At 39.8% G+C, this 23,550-nt stretch overlaps 1 protein-coding gene across 1 annotated transcript in view; it reads right to left on the bottom strand.

The window, feature by feature from the left end:
• Nucleotides 1-23,550, bottom strand: part of LOC126194446 (twinfilin) — a 68,303-nt gene that overhangs the window by 35,863 nt on the left and 8,890 nt on the right. The window contains exon 3 of the mRNA XM_049932766.1: nt 18,942-19,053. Coding sequence (XP_049788723.1) covers nt 18,942-19,053 — 112 coding nt within the window. The remainder of the gene's footprint in view (nt 1-18,941; nt 19,054-23,550) is intronic.

Below are 23,550 nucleotides of genomic sequence, written 5' to 3'. Positions count from 1 at the left end.
TAGGGACTATCCCAAGAGGATATAGTCATGAAGAGAAACAAAACTTGTGTTTGGCAGGTCAGAGTGGAATGATAGATCCTTTAATTGGGAAGGTAGATTAGAAAATTTAAAAAGGGAAATGGAAAGATATAGTGAGATTTCTACATCTATACTCTGCAAACTACCTTAAGGTGAATGGCACAGGGTACGTCCCATTGTACCAGTTATTAGGGTTTCTTCCTGTTTGATTCGTGTATGGACTGCCTTTGTGCATGCAGTAATTATTCTAATCTTACCCTCATGATCCCTACGTGAGTGATACCAGGATTGCCGCAAGTTTTCCCAAGTGAAATTACCTGATATTTCCCCAATTTCCAGATAAGTTTTGGGATTTCTTCCTGACAAATTTTGAGAGCTCAAGGGTAAGTTAAGACATAAGTTTAAAAAAAAAAGAGAGACTTCTATATTTCTAAATGTGTGAGCAAAAATCTTAAGTATTAACATAAACATCTCTTGTAATGAACTGTGTTTAGATGGAGAAAGCATGCCAAATGGCATATATGTTTTATTAAGACCACTGATATTTTATTTCAATAAAGCAAAACACATTTGGTGACAAAAATACACATTTTGTTGGAGTCGCAACACTGCTTTCAGAAATAAACTCAGAAAAAAGTAGGCCTCTTGAGAGAAATGTATAAGGTGGGGAAGAGTTGTGTAAACCAACACTATAGGTGACTGCCAATAAAATAATGGTTCTGCTATGTTTGTTATTGGCAGTTATTGTCCACAGTGTTACGTCTATTATTCTACAGGTATTGCATGATTTTCTTTCAAGAAATACGTAACTATATACTGTACAAACTGCCAGAGACTGCCAGAATCTTCTTATTGTCCATACCTTCTAATATACAAACTACTTTCGAAGTGCTAAAACGTACTAGAATAAATAAAATGTCTCTAAAATGCTGCACTGTACAATGTACTTGTGGTGAGCCTGTCACGATCCCTGAAATCCATCGCCCTTGGCCTCTAGCTTGCCAAGGAGCACCACACTGATGGGTCCGTGGATAAAGCAAGAAAATCCTCCGCATTATGCCACACACAGACAGACCCAGCCTGCAGGTAGATCGGTGAGATTAGATCCGACAGGCAGGACCTGCACATTAGGTGGAACCTACGGGCTTCAGATCGGCAAGCCCGATCCGTTAAGAGATACCCACAGAACTGGCCTGTGGTTTCGTGTGAACAGCACAGCTATTCATGTGTCACAGACGCCATATTGATGAAACGAGCTCACACTGATCACCCATGCAACAGATAGCTTTGGCAAATACTCTGTGAACCAACACTAATGAGGATACATAGCAACTCACCATAAAGATGATCGCTGAGCCACAGACAGGCACATAGACAACACAATCACACTCTCACAACTAAAATTTTTGCCATAGCCTTTGGCAGAAAATGAGAGTGCACACACAATCACTCAGTCACAACTCATGCACAGATGAGCATTGTCTTCGTCCGCTGCATCAACGAGCTCTGAGAATCAGATCCAAACAAACCACTCCTCAGCCCCCTCCATCTGTCTCTCATTGGCAGCTGCTAAGCTAGCAACAAGTAGTGGTGGCAGCACTGACTGCAAGCTGAGAGGAGGTCGGGAAGGGGAGACGCAGTAAGAATAAGAGAGTAGGGAAGCGGCACACATACTCAACTGTGCCCAACCAGTGACATCTCATTAAACAAACAATTTCATGCTATGAGACAAAAAAGAGATTTTTCCAGTGTTTTTTTTTCCCCAAATTTCCCTGTTACATTTGAAATTCCCTGATTTCCAGAATTTGTGGCAACCCTAGATACGTAAGGGGTTGTAGCATATCCCCTAAAGCAATCATTTAAAACCGCTTCTTGAAACTTTGTTAATAGACTTTCTTGGGGTAGTTTATGTCTGTCTTCAAGTCTGCCAGTTCAGTTCCTTAAGTATTTCTGTGACACTATTCCATGGATTAAACAAACCTGTGACCATTCGTCCTGCCCTTCTATGTATATGTTCAATATTCTCTGTTAGTCCAATCTGGTACGGGTCCCACACATTTGAGCAATATTCTAGAACCAATTGCACAAGCGATTTGTAAGCAATCTCTTTCCCAGTATTCTAGCAATAAACATGCTTTACCCATAACTTAACCTATGTGATCATTCCATTTCATATCCCTACACAATGTTACACCCAGGTATAGGAGTTGAGTGATTCCAACAGTGACTCACTATTATTATAGTTACAGAATACTACTTTTTTTTGTTTTGTGAAGTGCAAAATTTTACACTTCTGGAAATTTAGAGCAAGTTGCCAACTCTGAGCCACGTTGAAATATTATCAAGATCTGACTGAATATTTACGCAGCTTCTTTCAGATAGTACTTCATTACAGACAACTGCATCATCTATTAGAAGCCTGATTTTACTATTAATATTCTCTGCGAGGTCGTTTATACAATATGAACAGCAAGGGTCCCAACACACTTCCCTCGGGGCACACCTAAAGTTATCTCTACATCTGATGATGACTTTCCATCCAAAACAACATGCTGTGTCCTCCCAACCAAAAAGTCCTCAACCCAGTCACAAATTTCACTTGATACCCCATACAATCATATTTATGACACTAAGTGTAGGTGTGGTACTGAGTCATTTGCTTTTCAGAAATCAAGAAACACTGCATCTAGCTGGTTGCCTTGATCCTAAGCTTTCAGTATATCATGTAACAAAAGAGCGAGCTGGATTTCACATGATTGATGTTTTCTAAATCCATGCTCACCTGAGTTGAGGTGGTCATTCTGTTCAAGATACCTCACTATGTTTGACCTCGGAACATTAGAGATGGGCAAAACTGTTCTTTTCAGAGATTGGATCAGAACTGTTCAGTCCCTGAAATGAACTAGCTCTTTTTCATGACTCACCACTCATTCACAATAGAAAATAAATGGAAGGCACATTGCCCTTTAAACTTGGTTTATTCCAGTACTATACCTGTATTTTGATCTTATTTGATCCTATTTTGAAGTAACACAGATAATGAGTAAGAATTTTGTATTGTTTATTGAAATTTCCACGATATGACAAAGTTTTTGATTATTGATTTATTTTGCACTATCGTGGTTTTTTGGGTGATCGGAAAATGTTGTAACTTGAGATTTACATTAACAATATATTTGGCTATAATGTATTAAAATGTCATTAACCTCGTACAAATACATCGCAAGCCATATATTTTTAAAGTGAACGTTTCTTTCCGAAGACGCCTAAAATCACAAAATCCGTACGAGAATAAGAAAAAAATATATATAAATTTGACTGTAAGACTAAAGTGCTGCATATAGCCTTTCACAGAACAAAACAAGGAAAATATTGGTGTATCACATTTTGCAATAAGTTTATCGGTTCGCTCGTAATTAAAGTGTAAATTCGAGCGTCCATAATAAAAATCCTATAGTAAGAGGAGTCATCAGGAACCTAATCTGATCAGTTTAAACAAATAAAAATAAAATAAAAACAAATGATGTATACATAACATAATAATGTAATATACATAGTGGTATTACTACGAAGAACAATATCCAGTAGAGACGTACTACGAAGAACAATATCCAGTAGACACGAACTCCGATGCAGAGGCGCTGAGTCAAGCAGGTCGAGCCGCGAGCTGTATTACTGTGTGAGCTAAGACCGCAGAGACCAGAGTGACACCTGAGTTGCTTTGCTCAACGCTCTGGCTAGAGTCGAGAACGGTGGGATGAGCGTTGAGTGGGCGAGTTCCGAGGGTGGGGGGAGCGGTGAACGGCCACCAGTCACCCGCTCCAAGACAAATTGTCCGTTCTCTTGCGAGCAGGTTGTTGCAAGTAGTTCTTATGTTCTCCGCTAGGAGGCTCTCTGTCCTGTTGCTCGCATCAACTGCCCAGAGGGCAGGACGTGCGACTGAAATGATCACCGACAGAGTGCGATGCTAAGTTAAGCTGCGCCAGACACTGCACGCGGCAGAGGAAGCACAGAGACGGCACGGCATATGTGAAACACAAAATCCAATGAGGCACTGCACAATGCAGGCAGCCAAGGCAGAAGCATGGCAGAGGCCGGCGCTGGCTGTGTTGTGTGGAGTGCAGTGTGCTCTGACCAGCAGAGGCCCCGCTGATCTGCTCCGTCTCTCTCTCTCTCTCTCTCTCTCTGCCGTGGGAAACGTTTGGAGCTACCGTTCTTTTTTTCTGAATCACTGATTGTTCACTCCTTTGAAAGATTCAACTCTATGAATCAGTTCAGGAGCGGATCCCCCATCTCTACCGAACATGTTCTAAGATTCTACAACAAATCAATGTCAAGGATATTGGATGGTAGTTTTGTGGATCCCTTCTACTACCATTCTTGTAGAGGGAGTGACTTGTGCTTTTCTCCAAGAACTGGGCACTGTTTTTTGTTCAAGGGATCTACAATAGATTATGGTTAGACAAGGGGCTAACTCAGGCAAAATTCAGTATAGAATCTGACAGGGATTCCATTAGGGCTTGGAGCTTTGTTCGATTTTAACAATTTTTCTGTTGTTTCTAAACATCACTGCCACTAATACTCATTTTCTTCATCTTTCCAGTGGTACAAGGACTAAATTGGTGCAATTCTCCTGGGCTTTCCTTTGTAAAGGAACATTTAAAAATGGAGTTACACATTACAGTTTTTGCTTTGCTATCATCAGTTTCAGTTCCGGTCTCATTCACTAGGGACTGGACACTAACTTTGTTGTCACTAACAGCTTTTACATACAACCAGAATGTCTTTGGATTTTGTGAAATGACATTTGACAATAGCCTGCTATGGTAGTCACTGAGGGCATCATAGACTGCCCTCTTCACAGCCAAACGCATTTCATTAAGCATCTCTCTATCTATAGCCCCACACTTTGTTTTACAGTAATCTCTTGTTTATTTACAGTTACTGTATATCAAGGAGGTTCCTTCCCACTATGACCTGTTTTACTACATAGATATCTATCCAGTGTGTGGTCTACTACTCTTTTAAGCCTGGGCCAGAGTTCCTCTACATACTCCTGACCCATGCAGAAAGTTTCAAGTTCCCCACCGAAATATAACACTACTGATTTTTTTTATCTAGTTTACTGGACGTGTATATCTTTCTGCTTGTTTTAGTTGTCCTTTGTATTTTGGTTATCACTATTGCCACAATCGCGTCATGATCACTGATAGAAGTTTCGATGTGGATAACCTCATAGACATTAGGTCTATTTGTTGCCATTAGATTCAATATTATTTCCATCATAAGTGGAGTTACAAATTATTTGTTCTAGTTAGTTTTCAGAGAAAGCATTTATCACGCCCACCACTAATAAAACTGTAATATTCTCAATTAACTGTTGAATGATTAAGGTCTCCATCGATGATAAGAGTATGATTGGGGAACTTACGTGTAAGTGAACTGAGGTTTACTCTAAAGTTTTTGGTTACATCAGGAGATGAGTCTGGTGGGCAATAGAAGGCTCCAATCATCACCTTATGCTCACCCCCTGATACTGAGTGATGCCCAAACAGTCTAACGTGCAGCTTCAATCTATATCTCAGTGGATTTGAGTTTCTTGACTACTGCGACAAATACACCACCTCCATGTCCTATTTGCCTATCCTTTTGATATACCCTTAAATTTTCCCCAAAAATCTCACTTCTGTCAATTTCAGGTTTCAACCAGCTTTCTGTACCTAGTATTAGTGGGCTTCACTGGTTTTCATGAGTGCTTCAAATTCTGGTACTTTGTAGCGAATGTTTCGGCAGTTTATAATTAAGATTTTAATACTCTCGCCTGTAGGAGGCATTTCTTTTGATCTTACACTGATGCTTTTGGATTTACTACAGCTACTGTTATCTTGATTGGATGGGGAGCTGCCTAATCTAAAAAAAACCTTGTGAGCAACCTACACACCTTCAGCTACCTGAGTAGCAGCCTCTTATGTGTAGTGCACACCTGACCTATTTAGGGGGGCCCTACAGCTCTCAACCCTATGGTGCAGGTCCGGAAGAGACAGCCTACGTCACAGAAACTTCGAAGTACCTGGTTCGGTACTTGAGACAATGCTCCAAATTGTTAGCTTCATTGGCACTCCATGCACAAGACTGATCTTCTACACCTTCTCTGCCAGATGCTGGAATATCCAAGAATGACCTTGGAGCCTGGATGATGAGCACCATTTGTTCCAACATGTGCCACAATTTGCTGTTGGTTGCACCCTGTTCCCTCAATGGCTGCCAGAACAGCCTCTTCAACAGGTCGAATTCTCAAAAATGTATGTTCATTTGCTTTGATATACAATGAAATTCAGGGGTGACACATACTTTGGCTTAACTGTGAACCACAAATGCTGATTTGCTATGAATTAAATGTTCAAATGGCTCTGAGCAGTATGGGACTCAACTTCTGAGGTCATTAGTCCCCTAGAACTTAGAACTAACTAACCTAAGGACATCACATACATCCATGCCCGAGACAGGATTAGAACCTGCGACCGTAGCGGTCTCGCGGTTCCAGACTGCAGCGCCTAGAACCGCACGGCCCCTTCGGCCAGCTGCTATGAATTAAATTACATATCCAAAACACAAGAACCACTAACTTACGAAAATATAATTTTGTAAGCACTCGAAAATTCTGAAACTAATCTATTTCTCATGTATTTGTACAACAAAATTAGAGAAAGATTGTTCTAAATGAGGATATGCCTACTGTCCTCAAAAAATTTAAAAGAGCACAATTTAGTTTAAGCTTACAATTGACGATGACAGTGCTAGTTTATCACGGCACTCGCGAATGTTCGGAATTTCACAATATATCACAATACAAAAGAGTAAAGATACAATCAAAGAAAGATTACACAGAAGAAGCAACACGAACAATAAAATATGTGAATCCAGAACTTTAAATCAACAAATTGTCTTGTACATGCAGTCTCACACATGGGAAAATTCCAAAGGGAAACATTCCACGTGGGAAAAATATATCTAAAAACAAAGATGATGTGACTTACCAAATGAAAGCGTTGGCATGTTGATAGACACACAAATAAACACAAACACACACACACACAAAATTCAAGCTTTCACAACCCACGGTTGCTTCATCAGGAAAGAGGGAAGGAGAGGGAAAGACGAAAGGATGTGGGTTTTAAGGGAGAGGGTAAGGAGTCTTTCCAATCCCGGGAGCGGAAAGACTTACCTTAGGGGGGAAAAAGGACAGGTATACACTCGTGCACACACACATATCCATCCGCACATATACAAACACAAGCAGACATTTGTAAAGGCAAAGAGTTTGGGCAGAGATGTCAGTCGAGGCGGAAGTACAGAGGCAAAGATGATGTTGAATGACAGGTGAGGTATGAGTGGCGGCAACTTGAAATTAGCAGAGGTTGAGGCCTGGTGGGTAACGGGAAGAGAGGATATGCTGAAGGGCAAGTTCCCATCTCCGGAGTTCTGACAGGTTGGTGTTAGTGGGAAGTATCCAGATTACCCGGACGGTGTAACACTGTGCCAAGATGTGCTGGCCGTGCACCAAGGCATGTTTAGCCACAGGGTGATCCTCATTACCAACAAACACTGTCTGCCTGTGTCCATTCATGCGAATGGACAGTTTGTTGCTGGTCATTCCCACATAGAAAGCTTCACAGTGTAGGCAGGTCAGTTGGTAAATCACGTGGGTGCTTTCACACGTGGCTCTGCCTTTGATTGTGTACACCTTCTGAGTTACAGGACTGGAATAGGTGGTGGTGGGAGGGTGCATGGGACAGGTTTTACATCGGGGGCGATTACAAGGGTAGGAGCCAGAGGGTAGGGAAGGTGGTTTGGGGATTTCATAGGGATGAATAGATACACATACACACACACACACACATACACACACGTGTATTGCACAGATTTTTCACTTACCTGATTCTGTGCACACTTCTACAATGGCGTGCCAAAGAAGAACACTGCACTGGAGTGTAAGCTTATCTCTATCAAAACTGCTAAAATGTGTAGCACCAACAAACCATGTCTTCTACCTGTTGCAGCTAACAACGCAATGTGAAGAGATACAGCGGGAATTAGTGAATTTCGGTGACAGGAGGCACAGGACCTCTGGTCAGGTATATACAGGGATAGAAATACAAAATCAAATAGAGGTAATAATAAAGGAGTACGTTTAATAATGAAGAAGAAAATAGGAATGTGAGCAAGCTACTACGAACAGCACATCGAACACATATTTGTAGCCAAGATAGGCACAAAGCCAACACCTACCAACTACCGCAACCTCATATGCCAACTAGCTCTGCAGATAATGAGATTGAAGAAATGTATGATGGGATAAAATAAATTATTCAGATAGTTTAGGGAGATGAAAATTTAATTGTGATTGAGGACTGGAATACGATAGAAGGAAAGTAGGGAAACGAAGGGAAGGAGAAATGGTAGATGAATATGAACTGGGCAAAAGGAATGAAAGAGGAAGCCACCTGGTAGAATTCTGCACACAGCATTATTAAATCATCGCTAACACTTGGCTTAAGAAGCATAAAAGAAGGTTGTATACATGAAAAAGACCTGGAGACACCAGAAGATATCAGATTGATTATATAATGGTAAGGCAGAGATTTCGAAGCTAGATTTCTAATTGCACCGTATTTCCAGGGGCCGATATGGACCCTGACCACAATTTATTGGTTGTGAATGGTAGATTGAAACTGAAGAAACTGCAAAAAGGTAGAAAATTAAGCAGATGAGATCTAGGTAAGTTGAAAATAACCAAAGGTTCTTGGGAGTTTCAGAGGAGGCACTAGGCAACCATTGACAATAACAGGGGAAAGGAAGACAGTGGAAGATGAATGGGTAGCCTTTAGAGATGAAACAGTGAAGGCAACAGAGGATCAAACAGGTAAAAAGACAAGGCCTAACAGAGATATTCAGACAATACAGGAGATACTGAATTTGACTGATGAAAGGAGAAAATATAAAAATGCAGCAAAGGAAGCAGACAAAATGGAATGAAAATGTCTAAAAAATGAGATTTATAGGAAGTGCAAAATGGCTAAACAGGAGTGGCTGGACATCAAATTTAAGGATTTAGAAGCATATTTCACTAGGGGATGTATAGATGCTGCCTACAGGAAAATGAAAGAAGCTTTAGGAGAAAAGAAAAGCAGCTTTAAGAATATCAAGAGCCCAGATAGAAAACCAGTCCTTAGCAAAGAAGGGAAAGCCAAAAGTTGGAAGTAGTATACAGAGGGTCTACACAAGGGACATGAAGATGCAGATGAAGATGAGATGGGAGATATGTTACTTTAAGAAGAATTTTACAGAGCACTGAAAGATTCAATTCAAAACAAAGCCCCGGGAGTAGGCAACATTCCGTCAGAGCTACCGACAGCCTTGGGAGAGCCAGCAACAACAAAACTCTTCCGTCTGGTGTGCAAAAGACAGGCAAAATACCCTCAGACTTCAAGAAGAATATAATAATTCCAGTTCCAAAGAAAGCAGTTGCTGACAGCTGTGAAAATTATCAACCTATCAGTTAACTCGTTCACAGTTGCAGGATACTAACCTGAATTCTTTACAGAAGAACAGAAAAAGATTAGTTTGGGGTTCAGAAAACCATAGGAGCATGCGAGGTAATACTGACCATACGACTTATTTTAGAAGATAAGTATAGGAAAGGCAAACCTACATGTATAGCATTTGTAGATTTGGAGACAGCTTTTGACAATGTTGACTGGAATATTCTCTTTGAAATTCTGAAGGTAGCAGGGGTAAAATACACAAAACAAAAGGCAATTTACAACTTACACAGCCATCAGACAGCAGTCATATGAGTTGAAGGGCATGAAAGGGAAGATGTGCTTGAGTAGGGAGTGAAACAGGGTTGTAGGGTTGTAGCCTATCCCCAATGATATTCAATTTGTACATTGAGTAAGCACCTAAAGGAAACTAAAGAAAAAATTGGAACAGAAATTAAAGTTCAGGGAGAAGAAATAAAAACTTTTAGGTTTGCTGATGACTGTAATTCTGTCAGACACAGCAAAGGGCTTGGCAGAAATGAAATGGACAGTGTCTTGAATGGACCATATAAGACGAACATCAACCAAAGCAGTACAGGAGTAATGGAGTGTAGTCAAATTAAATCAGGAGATTGTAAGGAAATTAGATTAGGTAATGGGATACTTTAAGTAGTAGATGAATTTTGCTAATTGGGCAGCAAAATAACTAATGATGGCCAAAGTAGAGAGGATATAAAATGTAGACTGGCAATTGCAGGTAAAGCTTTCCTGAAGCAGATGAATTTGTTAACATCAAATATAGAATTAAGTGTAAGGAATTCTTTTCTTGGAGTACTTGTCCAGACTGTAGACATGTATGGAACTGAAACATGGACGATAAATAGTTAAGAGAAGAAGAGAATAGAAGCTTTTGAATTGTGGTGCTATAGCAGAAAGCTGAAGATTAGATGGGTATATCACGTAATTAATGAAGAGGTACTGAACAGAATTGGGGAGAAAAGAAATTTGTGGCACACTCCAACTAAAAGAAGGGATCGGTTGACAGGATGCACTCTGAGATATCAAGAGACTGATTGTTTGAGGAGGGTTAAGGGACTAAACGGCAAGGTCTTCAGACCCGTGATTCCAAAGTCACTTGTGGAAGAGAGAGGGCCCACTTAAAGTCATAGGAGTCAAACTATAAAATGAGGAAGTTAAAAAACACACAGTAGAAGGCATAAAAGGGTAGACCAAATCTAAAAACTGAAAAAACAGAGGGATAAATGAGTGGTGTTTGCATGGGGGATCGATCATGGGTACCAGACTGAGAAAACATGAAGAGAGGCCCCAACCACAATCACCCTGCCCCTGCTCCAGAAGTAAAGCAAAACCTTATACCTGAAAATAAAAACAACTTTCAAGGAGGAAACTGAGGACCAGTTCAATCATCCACGAATCATCTGCTAATATTAAAGATAACTTGGAAGACTATACAAATAAATAGTACAAAGGGCCAAAAGAAGGAGACCTTCCACCAATATATAGGATACTGCCAGTCTGGTTCCACAACCACATTGTACGTGTGGCTCGTTACGCAAGGGAAAACAATGGGTGAGCCTAGCATGGCCATTGTGTTGACAGCATGACAGTGGAGTGGAAGGAAGACTGCCAAACCACGGTAGTCTCCTTGATTGCTGAGGGCAGTAGTGCACCAAATGTCATTCCACTTTTGGGCAAAAAAAGATGTGACGTACATCTGCATAGCTGCAGCTGGAAACATGTAAATAGTTTTCTGACTACAATGGGCTCAAGTCAAAAAGTATCTGATACTATCCTGAGGTAGTCTAAGCAAAGCTGTAGCACTGGTCCATATATTTTGTAGCATATAACATTTAACACATTCTGAGGTGATGTCTTGTTTCTCATAGGATGTCGGTACACATTTTGATGAAACTTGTTCTAAGCTTTGACTCAATGATACCTGCCAAACTGATAATTCATACTCACGGTTCCATTCAATAAATTGTTCACTTCTTAAAACAATCTGTTCCTTTGCCAGATTAAAATGCCATGTGTTTTCTATGCAGTTGCTGATAATTTTAATGACTATGTAGTGGTTCTTGATTATTTGGAGCAAAATGTAAAATTTTATACATGCAACTGTAGTTTACCATATCTAAAACTAGAATATGAACACACCAGACAAATAATCAATACCAATTACATTTATTGTGAGTGGCTGCCACAAAATACAATAAAATTCAAATTTACTGAATATCAACAGTTTTAGATTCAGGAAAAATACACTGTTTCAATTCACTAGTTACCTAAATACTTTTAAGTATGCAACAAAAATGTCCACAGGCAAAGAGAAACAGAATATTTTGTTAACACAAGGAGATTCTCTTAGCTTCCATTAATTGTTTATCTTTCTATGTTTTCTAAGCTAGAATTACTAGCCTTACAACACAATCCACAGATCTTGATTTACGAGGTGTGGCTAGAAAAAAACCGGACTAGTACTGGTGAAACAATAAAATGAATGCAATAAGGCTGAAAGTCGCGTGGCCTGTCACGTGACTCTCGCTCCGCCTACTGCTCGAGTTTCATCTGCCTCCTGCACTCAGTCTGCCCGTGGCGTCTGTTTTAAGTAGTTGACGTTTTGTCTGTGCGTCGGAAAATGTTGAGTGTACAGAAAGAACAGCGTGTTAACATCAAATTTTGTTTCAAACTAGGAAAATCTGCAAGTGAAACGTTTGTAATGTTACAAGTGTACGGCGATGATTGTTTATCGTGAACACAAGTGTTTGAGTGGTTTAAACGATTTAAAGATGGCCGCGAAGACACCAGTGATGACACTCGCACTGGCAGACCATTGTCAGCAAAAACTGATGCAAACATTGAAAAAATCGGTAAACTTGTTCGACAAGATCGCCGTTTAACAATCAGAGCAGTGTCTGAGTTAACAGGAGTTGACAAGGAAAGTGTTAGGCAGATTCTTCATGAAAGTTTCAACATGAACAAAGTGTGTTCAAAAATGGTTCCAAAATGTTTCACAATTGAACAGAAGGAACGCCGAAGAATGATTTGTTCTGACATCCTGGAAAACATTGAAAGTGATCCCACCTTCTTACAAAATGTTATTACTTGCGATGAATCGTGGTTTTTTACTTATGATCCCGAAACTAAACGCCAATCGATGCATTGGAAAACTCCTGGTTCTCCACGACAAAAAAAAGCACGAATGTCAAAATCGAAATTCAAGGCAATGATGATTGTTTTTTTGACATCAAAGGGATTGTGCACATTGATTGGGTACCAGAGGGACAAACAGTGAATCAGCATTACTACATTAGCGTCCTGGCTACCCTACGTGAGCGAGTACGGAGAAAACGGAACGATTTGTGGAGAAAAAAGTCATGGATCCTTCACCAAGACAATGCCCCAGCTCACAGTGCGTTGTCAGTGAAGACGTTTTTGGCAAAACACAACATTCCCATCTTAGATCATCTACCCTACTCACCTGATTTGGCCCCCTGTGACTTTTTTCTTTTCCCTAAAGTCAAGTCAGCTTTGAAAGGAACTAGATTTGAGACTGTTGAAGCAGTAAAAGAAAAAGCGACGGAAGTAATGTATGGACTTACCGAAAATGATCTGCAGCATTGCTATGAACAGTGGAAAATTCGTATGGAGCGGTGTAGAGACCGAGGAGGAGAGTACATTGAAGGAGATAACATGAAATTGTAAATAATTGTAAATAAATGTTTTTTCCAGCATCAGTCCGGTTTTTTTCTAGCCGCACCTCGTACATTAATTAGAGGTCTGCACCTCAGTTAGAAAATACAGGACCCTTATAGGATCACTCTGTTGTCTACCTGCCAGCCTGTGAAGACACTTTTTTCTCAGGAATGGGAATAGGTATCAAGTTGAGATTTATTTCAGTTACTACGGTCTAAAGTCCCTTGCCTGTCGGGAAAAAAATTTAAGCTTCTGAGCCAAAGTAATCAAAAGATTTATGTCACGTATTTAAACTCTTGTGAACTCACTCATCAAAACCTATAGGGTACTTTCTGTTCACTTAGAACAAGGAATTTTACAAGTAGCAAAGTTTCATAGTACAAGGGAAAAGAGCTGGAAATTGTTAATTTGTACTTATATCACATAAAAAAATATTTTTTTGCCATCTGTTGTCCATCTGTTAACACCCCCTTTTCTCAGGAATGGGTAGACTCAAAGTTGCAATTTACGTCACACACTAAGGTTTACGACCCCTTGGAAGTGTAAAAAATTTAAGCTTCTAAGGCAATGCAATTAAAATATGCAGCCAGATATGTCAAATATTTTGATACTCACTAGCTCCCACATCAAAGTCTACAGATGAACTAAATATATACATACCAGACCTGGCGGCCTAGTGAAAGAAACATGTGCCTGGTAACTGAGGTCTTGGGATCAAATCTGGGTCAGACCACAGATTTTTTCACCCTTCATTTTAACTGAACCTTCACCTCTCAATGCTGTGAGGAGTTGCCATAAACAACACTTCATTTTAATTCCACATTAAACAGTAGGCTCCCTTTCCTATGCCAGATAACTGCGGTAGGTTAGGGATACACAAGTCACCAAACTGGCATTCAAAATATAGACTCTCACAATGCCACTGAGCCATACAATATTATTATCACCGCCACCACCACCACCACCACCACCACCACCACCACCACCACCTATAGAAATAATTAAGTTTGTGCAGAACACTCTGAGTGAGAGTCACACTTGCACTTGTCTGGATTTTAGCACAATTCACAATATAAATACAAGATTGGCAAATATTTTAAATCTGCAGCCGGCCACTCTCACGTTGTTTCCCTTCAATAATGACTTGATTTTGCACTGTGAAACAACTTGGAATGTGCTCTGTATCACTGCATTGCCCAGCATAAAATTCTCCTCCAACATGCCCATAGTTCTGGCATTATCCTAAACGTTATAGATGGGTTGTTAAAGAAGTTTTTATTCAAACTTATGAATAATTTTACATACTTGGCCCAGGGGATAAAAGACTGCTGCACTCACTGAGACGAGGACAGACACCTGTTGGGATGTTTGGAAGACATTCTGAACCAGACAGGAGTTTGGATAATTTCTCTGCTAATAACCTTAAGGGACTCCCACAAAGCCTGAGCATAGTACGGAATTTTGAAAAGTTTTCACTGAATGAAGTATCTAGTGGATTTCTTGTGAAGTTCCAACAACAAGGAGACCCAGAAGTTAATGATTACATAAAAGAGATGGAGGTAGAAGAAACTGATCTGCCAATGTTTATTAAAGTAAAAATAGACAATACTGTTTCCAGAATATTTGATTCTGGAGCAAATTTCTTTGAACTGCTGCACTGCGTAATTTCCTTTGTTACAAAATTGCAAAGAGTCAGTAGGAGGAACATTTTATTTGCCAGTAATGGTGCAATTACACTGTACATTACAGACACATAGATCACAGTACAGACATGCTTTTGTGAAATCTTGCTGTTATGTAAGCAGCAGTGGATTGTTAAGTTGGGTGACATCCAATCTAATCCCCCGGTGATCCCATTAGGTGATTTAAATATGAAATGAATATTCATTGAAGATCGAAGAGTGCAGAATAAATAAAGAAAGCATAGATTCAGTACGCAAAAATGAGTAAATTGTATTCATATGCACACTCCTAAGAAGAAATTGTGTTATTTAAATTTTTCATTGAATGTGCGTTGGTCTCTACCTGAGCAAATTAATAATATCATATACATGTTTTTGGTAGCCTACATGTTCATGCCGGACAGGTGCTCGATGACCAATATTCACTAATGTTTATAGTATTGTTCTTTTTTTTTCTCACACTGACATGCTCATTAGTAGTTTATGTTACAAATGACAGTGCACACTTTTTTAAAGAGTGCAGTCTTGTCCCCCCCTCCTCATCTTTTTTGTACGGATATGATCACTTTTTGCAAGGGGAAAAACCACACATCTATGGACTATACATGTGATTTTGTATTTTTTTGTGTGTCCCTTGAAGCGTAACACATTATTTTAGGGATAATGATGGCTTACACTCTCAATCCTTCTAAACAATGAAAGACGAGAGGACATTTAATGAATACTTTTGTTAGTAGTTAAGTTTCAGACAGCATTTCTTGGAGAAATGGTTTATTATTACATGTAGGTAAGGCAAGGTGTGCGGTTGCAGCATATCTGCAAGACTGAACAACAGGTTTAGTGGGTTCGCCTGTTTTCAGCCACTTTTTCTTTGACTTTGTGGTTTGGAAGTGTGTTGCAACCATGTAAGAACAGTCCTCACAATAATAATAATAATAGTGACTCTGTAGAAGAAAAACAAAAAAGTTTTTAAAACTTGTCATTCAGTCTTATGTTCTCATTTAGTTTGCTTCTCAAAGTGTAATCTCATTGCGCATAGTACTTGTGTCCAAATAATTCTGATACGAATGTAATATATAATCTGAGGACAACTAACTCTATGCATAAAGGAGTTCAAACTGACTGACTCCAGTAAGGTAAGGTAACCTTTAAAGCACAAAGCAGTCTAGTCCACCTCACCAGAGACTGGCCAAATATGTACACTTGCAAAGATTCAGTCCTCCAAGGAGCCATGTGATGTTGTACAAATAAGGAACCGCCACCACCTCTGAGACAGCCATTTCTTTAACAACTGAGCATCATTCTTTTCTTTTTGCTTGGCGTCCAAAGCCTGCTCCTATCTCCTAACATGTGTGCACTCTGAACTTTATGGAAACAACTGTGCTGTAATGTAATTTTAGTTCTCCTTTATAATTAAATTTCAACAAGTCAAGATTCAATTACAGCACGATAATTTGAGCAGAGATATACACTTTGTACCAGCTCCATAAGCTCTTTGATTTTACAAGGCTCTTTGGTAGATTGAATCTGCCACGGGCTATTTAACACACCTTTCTGCACCTGTATAAATTGACTCATCTTTGGAAGATTCTGGGCTTTGTTGCTTCATGCATAGAAGGGCACTTTGCCATTCCCAGCAGCAGTTTTTGATATTTGAATCATTAGTACTAGAAAGTTTAAAGGATACTACAAGAATAGTTGTTTTGTTTATTATTGATGTTCGTAATTCTTGTAAATTGTTGAAATTTCAAATTATTCTTTTCTTATAGGGATTCACGCTATATGTTTATACACTGATGAGCCAAAAGATTGACCAACTGCTTAATAGCTTGCTGGTCCATCTTTGGAATGCAATACAGCGCCGATTTTGTGTACCATCAATTCTACAATTTGTTGGTAGATTTGTTGGAGGTGTGTAGCATCAGATGTCTACACACCACTCACATAATTTCCATAAACAATGGGCTGCTGATTTGTGTACGTGGTGATAGCACTGTTAGTGACTCACAAGAGTTCCACTGAATTCACATCATGCAGATTTGGTGGCCAAGACATCAACTTAATTTCACTGTCATCCTCTTCATCAAACCACTGTAGCATGATTCTGGCTTCGAGGCATGGACAAGCATGATGGTATGCAGGTGGTCTGCGGCTGATATGATGTCTTTGATTACTACCATAGGGGCCATGCAAGCACAGGAGAATGTCTTCCTTAGCAGTACATGTTGGGAGCTGCCTTTCGCCCCGATGATGGCTTTTGTGAAGACAACCACTGACCTGGTGTGGCAAGAAACATGATTCGTCCAAAGAGCCAATATGTTTTCAATGATTCACAGTCAAATCCCTATGGTCCCATGGCAACTGCATTTATAATTGTCAATGTTATTGGGTCAACACGGGAACATGTAAGGAGTCATCTACTGTGGAATTCTATGTTCAGCAATGTACCATGAACAATGTGCTCCAGAACACTTGTGCATGCCCCAGCTTTGTGCTCTTTCAGCTGAGATGCCACAGATCACCATCTATACTTTACATAGCAGAAAAGCCTTTGAACCCCACACTCTGTCTAACTACTTAGTGGCTACTGGTAGTTTCACTGTTTTTCTACCACTTTCTGTAGATGCTCATGACAGTAGCACATGAACATTCGACTAGCTTCATTGTTTTTGAGATACTCATTCAAAGGCTCTACATAATAATAATCAGCCCTTTGTAAAAGTCATTTATCTCAATGGATTTCCCTATTTGCAGCCCATATTTTCACTAGGGTAAACCTCCATCCGTCTGCTCGGCTTACATACTTTCCTTACTGTGTCACATGACCGCAATGCCACCAGGTGGCATCCAACATCACATGAGCAATGGTCATAATGTTTTGGCATTCGCTGTATATTACCGTTATTTTATTAATAATCACTTAAAATTTACAGCAATACTACTTCACAATCTAATGAGGCTGCATTATTTTGCTACTTGTTCTCCTTTACTACGCTACTTGTTCTCCTTTACTACTGAGGACTTTTTCTGAGTGCCGTAATTTCTTTTTCATTTACAAACGTATGCAATGTGTCAATTTTGACCACATGTGAGACATGTGAATACTCCATGTTAATACCAACCAGCTACCCTTTGATGTTGTGTCATTAATGGTTTCAGCTACTGCTTTTAGTTTTCTTTTCAGTATGTGTTCAATGTCGTTAAAAAGAGGGGACAGTGTTGTGTTTATCTTCCAAGCCAACAGGTATTGATGGCTGAAGAAGGCAGGCACTTTCTGGGATTTTTGGAAGATGTCCGTAAGAGCACTGAATTTAGGATATTCCCTTTACTGACATCCTCAGGATGATTTTCCTACATCCAAACACTGTGACACATTGGGCAAAATTACATTTCTGCTATGTTGCTGCAGGACAATGTCAACTGTATCACAGATGTATGAATTTCTGGGTTGGACTAACTGATTGCAAGTTTTTTGCCAACAAAGGTGGAAACGCAATGTAGTAATGATCCCACGTGCATAGACAGCAGTACAGACATGCTTTTACTAAATCACACTGTTAACAAGAGGAGTAGATTGTTACACCCACTCCATTAAGATAATAGAAATGAGAGCATTAAGTATGAGGAAATATGACATAATCACCATTTAATATACTTATTATTAAAAAACAAGCAATGTTATGCATGAGTACATTAACATCCACTTACAAGTAAATGCAAGGTTCAGAGAGATGATCAGACTGCACTTACCACAAGCACCTAGGACAAACCAGGGACAGGTTGAACCATGATATATGTGTTTGTAACTTTCTTTTTTATTATTGTTATTCTTCAAGCTACTGTAGAATAGTGAATGATTATGAACACCTTAACAGCATAAATGATCATCTTGGTTACCACAATTTTAAGCTGCGATAGGGAGACTAACATAATGCTACCTTTCTATATCTAACCAAAGTACAAAATACTGCCCTGTCCTCACCTGTATAATACGTATGATGGCTGCTCATCTTCGACAAGAGGAAGAATACAGTTGTCAAAATCTTCTTGCCATGTTCCAACTGCCTCTTTAAATTTTGCCAAAGAGAGTTGCTCTGAAACATACAAATGTATATCACCAGAACAGAATTTACAACACTACATGTGAAGACAAATCGGTTCTTGCCTTTTCCTGCTTAAGATTTTCTAGTATATAGGCACACTATATGTTTACAATGACGTTACACTAAAGAGTAAACTCTATAGAAAATGCACAGAGAATTGGGAGATGCATAGAAAGGAGTGACAATACAGACAACATACAAAGATTAAAATACATCTACAGGCAAAGTGCTGAAACATGAAATGGAAGAGGAATTTATTGAAACATCATGCAGTACAATTTACAAATAGTGTCAAAATCATTTTATGCTTGTCAAAGTATTGCACTGACATTTATTCCTTGAGTATCTAGTGTCATTTTGTTAATATTAAGCCCAATCTAGCAATCTGTGTGCCTAAAGTAGCAACAGAACTGTGTCATGTCAAGTTTTTAATTTAAATACTTGCAGCTATTTGAGTACTCATGACAAAATAAAATTGCAGCACTGGGCATTTCTTATTACTATCATTATCATTATCATTTCTACATCTACATCTACACTCTGCAAATCACTGTGAGGTGCACGGCAAAGGTTTCTAAGAAGTTCTGAAGTGCTACCTCCGTTACTGATAAAAGAAATATTTTCAAGATTGTAAATTCTATTTTTCTGCATATTTTGACAATTGGGTTAGTTCACAAAAACTTGTGCAGCAGAATATTAACATATACTGCATTGGACACCCAGAAATACAGCTCCTAGTCTTAAGTTTTCTTCATAGATTTAGGGAAGGGGAGGAGATGCAACCAATATGGTAATATTACATCTATTCCTGAAACTGCAAGTGGAGCGCACACAAAACAACTCTGCCCCTGTGGACGAATGGCCAACAGTAATGGTGGGGGTTACTCTGTGAGGGGCCACCACATGGTAGGGGAGGTGTGTTTCAGCAGTTTAAGTCTATCCAGAAGCATAACAACTACGCTGCAGCTAGAGTGTCTGCAATCAATTGTATTAACACATTATGCCAATACGACCAGTAATCTGACAAGCCAGTAGTCCCAACTAGAATCATGAATAAGGAAATAGGCACATGCATATGTGAGATGGCATACTATGTGGTTAAGATCGTGATACTACAAAGTAACCCCTCTCTGTGGGGCAGTTACACACAAATTCCCTGATAATTCATGATATTCCCAGTTCATGGTCACTTTGCTTTGCCTAGTCCACCAGCTGAAATGCAATCTCACCAATGTGTCCACTCATCTCACGTCACTGTGTCTAGACAGCACAATGTAGCATAATTCTCTGATACTTTCTGAACTTCACTGATAATTCACGTTATTACCGGTATGTGGTCACCTTGCTCTACCTAGTCCACCTGCCGAAATGCAATCCCATCAATGTTTCTGCCCCCCCCCCCCCCCTGTGTCCAGACAGCATACTGTAGGGGATTGTGTGTGTTTGACACTCTACTTCAACAATGAATTTATTCCAAACAGTGCTATCTTTTACTCCTAAATTAGTTACTAAATCATTACAAGATGAATGTTGCTAAAAACTATAAACTGCAAAACTGATAGCATAAAATATTTTAAAGTCCTCACTCTACTTGCCAGCCAAGCACCATTAAGCCTTGAGTGCACAGAACCTTAAGCTGCCAAGTCATCGTCTTTTAATCTACTGTTGAAAATTTATACTCCAACAGAAGAAAGTAAAATATCAAGTCAGCAAAATGTAGCTGGCTGGTCCCCTACACAATAAACAGAGGAACCAGCCCCAAAAGGAAACACTAAGATCTCCTACGCAGCAATTAGTTTGAAAGCCAAATTCAGCAAAGACCTTATCTGGAACTGGATTATTTCATCAAAACAGGGGTCAGTAACGTGTAATAGACAGACATCTACCCAAACTGTCACACAAGAATTCTAAACGGCATCAGGATCCACTGCAAGTACTATGACAGGTGGGAGGTGAAAAAACTTGGATTTCATGGTCAAGCGGCACACATCACACCGGTAAATGCCAAACAACACCTCGCTTGGTGTAAGGAGTGTAAACATTGGACGATTGAACAGTGGAAAAATTTTATGTGGAGTGACGAATTATGGTACACAATGTGGCGATTCGATGGCAAGGTGTGGATATGGCAAATGCCCGGTGATCATTAACTGCCAGCATGTATAGTGCTAACAGCAAAATTCAGAGGCGGTGGTGTTATGGTGTGGTTGTGTTTTTCAAGGAGGGGGCTTGCACCTCTTGTTGTTTTGCATGGCACTATCAAAGCATAGGCCTAGAGTGATGTTTTAAGAACCTTCTTCGTTACCACTGTTGAAGAGCAAATTGGGGATGGCGACTGCATCTTTCAACATGATCTAGCACCTGTTCATAACGCACAGCCTGTGGCGGAGTGATTACACTACAGTAACATCCCTGTAATGGACTGGCCTGCACAAAGTCCTGACCCGAATACTACAGAACATCTTTGGGATGTTTTACAACGCCGACTTCATGCCAGGCCTCACCAAACGACATCGGTACCTCTCCTCAGTGCAGAACTCCGTGAAGAATGGGCTGCAATTCCCCAAAAAACCTTCCAGCACCTGATTTGAATGTATGCCTGCGAGAGTGGAAGCTGTCATCAAGGCTAAGGGTGGGCCAACACCTTACTGAATTCCAGCATTACCAATGGAGGGCACCACGAACTTTTAAGTCTTTTCAGCCAGGTGTCTGTATACTTTTGATCACACAGTGTACATGTTTTACAACACTAACCAAACCCGTTGCATGTTAAACGCATGCCCTGGTGGCTGTACCAAGCCGTGTCCAGGAAGCTGGTTTTACTGGTAGTCATCATAACAGATCATCGCCCATATCTCCCAATCCTCCTCCCCCTCTCCAACACAATGCCACTCCACCATCTTGACAAATGATCCTGCGATTCAACAACATTGTGACGGTGCATAGATGGAGAGTACATTGGGCCACTAAGTATCCTCAACTACATTATCTACAGCCTTAGAAGTTCCCTTAGACCATCTACAAAGCTGTCGAACTCAATTAAACTGTGGCAATACTAATGCTCTCAATGAGTCTATAATTATTCTAATAAAGATCACCAGATCTATTAATTGCAGATTTTGATTAGTCTTAGACATACTGCAGACAGACCTGACCCGAGTACCTGACTTTTGATACAATGGCCCCTAGTTCCCAAGAAAATTGATGGTGAAGTTTTGTGCATATCTCTCACACCGTAACTTGAGTAATGCTTTGACCAACCGGAAGTAGCACACCAGCCAAGGTTCACTACTACCATGCTGGCACAATAGGCTGAAATTTTAGCCATCTGCTTTTTTTTCATATTGCTATTCATCATTTAGATTATGTCATGCAAAATTATTCAAAAATGGCCACTTTGCCGTAATAATGTCACTAATAAATCAATCATTGCAGAAAAATTTCTTCAGATACCTGTTCAGTTTGTTATAGAACAGATTACAAAATCATCTTACTTGTTGTGCTAAAACAGAATTCTGTATGGCAGTTTTAGTAGCAGCACACATGTTGATACCATGTTCCTTGACTTCAGGAAGGCATTTGACACCATCCTACACAGCCATTTAGTGAAAAAAATATTAGCCTGTCAAGTATAGGATCAGACTTCTGATTGGAATCTAGACTTCCTTGTAGATACAACTCAATACTTTGTAATGGTAAAAAATCTATAGAAGTAAAGGTAATATCTGCATATACTCATCCATGAAGGAAATGGCTTAAAGGCGCTTGTTCGAACCATTCTTGATTATTGTGGAATCCTTATCGGGTAGAACTGACAGGAGAGAGAGAGAGAGAGAGAGAGAGAGAGAGAGAGAGAGAGAGAATCCAATGAAGATTGGCGCAATCAATCTTTTATCGTTTAGTTGGTGCGAGTGTGTTACCAAGATGCTCAACAAACTCCATTGGCAGTCATTATAAGAGAGGTGTGATGAACGACAGAGAGGTTTACAGCTGAACAAACCATGATTGAAATTATAGGTATAGAAAGTACAAATTAAACTTACACATTGATTTTCTCGGAAACAAAGGATTGTCACACACAACAAAGCCGCTACCCAGGTACTCAGGACATTCCCTCTACAACACGCCTGAGACTCATCAAAATCCATGATTCAACAGATCTGATGGTCCCTTTGTAAGTCTCTTTAGTGAGCATAGATTGTGAACTCCTCCAGTCTCAATTGATAGTTTTTGCCCATATGTAGTGGAACTTAAGCTTCCCCCAGCCTGCCACCTTGTTGCACCACTACACATGATGATAGGCATACTATGTGCATGGCAGTCATGGATCCCTTTGCCACATTACGAATTATATCACACTACAAATTCAACCTGTTGCGCAACAAGCATTGTCCGCATTTACCATTAGACATCATTTGCACCAGAGAGGAACGTCTGTGAGTAGTCCATTGCTGCATTTACCGCTGAGTCAACACCACAGGCTTTTGC

This window comes from Schistocerca nitens, chromosome 1 (genome assembly GCF_023898315.1).
Source record: "Schistocerca nitens isolate TAMUIC-IGC-003100 chromosome 1, iqSchNite1.1, whole genome shotgun sequence".
Classification (NCBI taxonomy): Eukaryota; Metazoa; Arthropoda; class Insecta; order Orthoptera; family Acrididae; genus Schistocerca; species Schistocerca nitens.
This window is presented reverse-complemented; position numbering and strand designations above follow the sequence as displayed.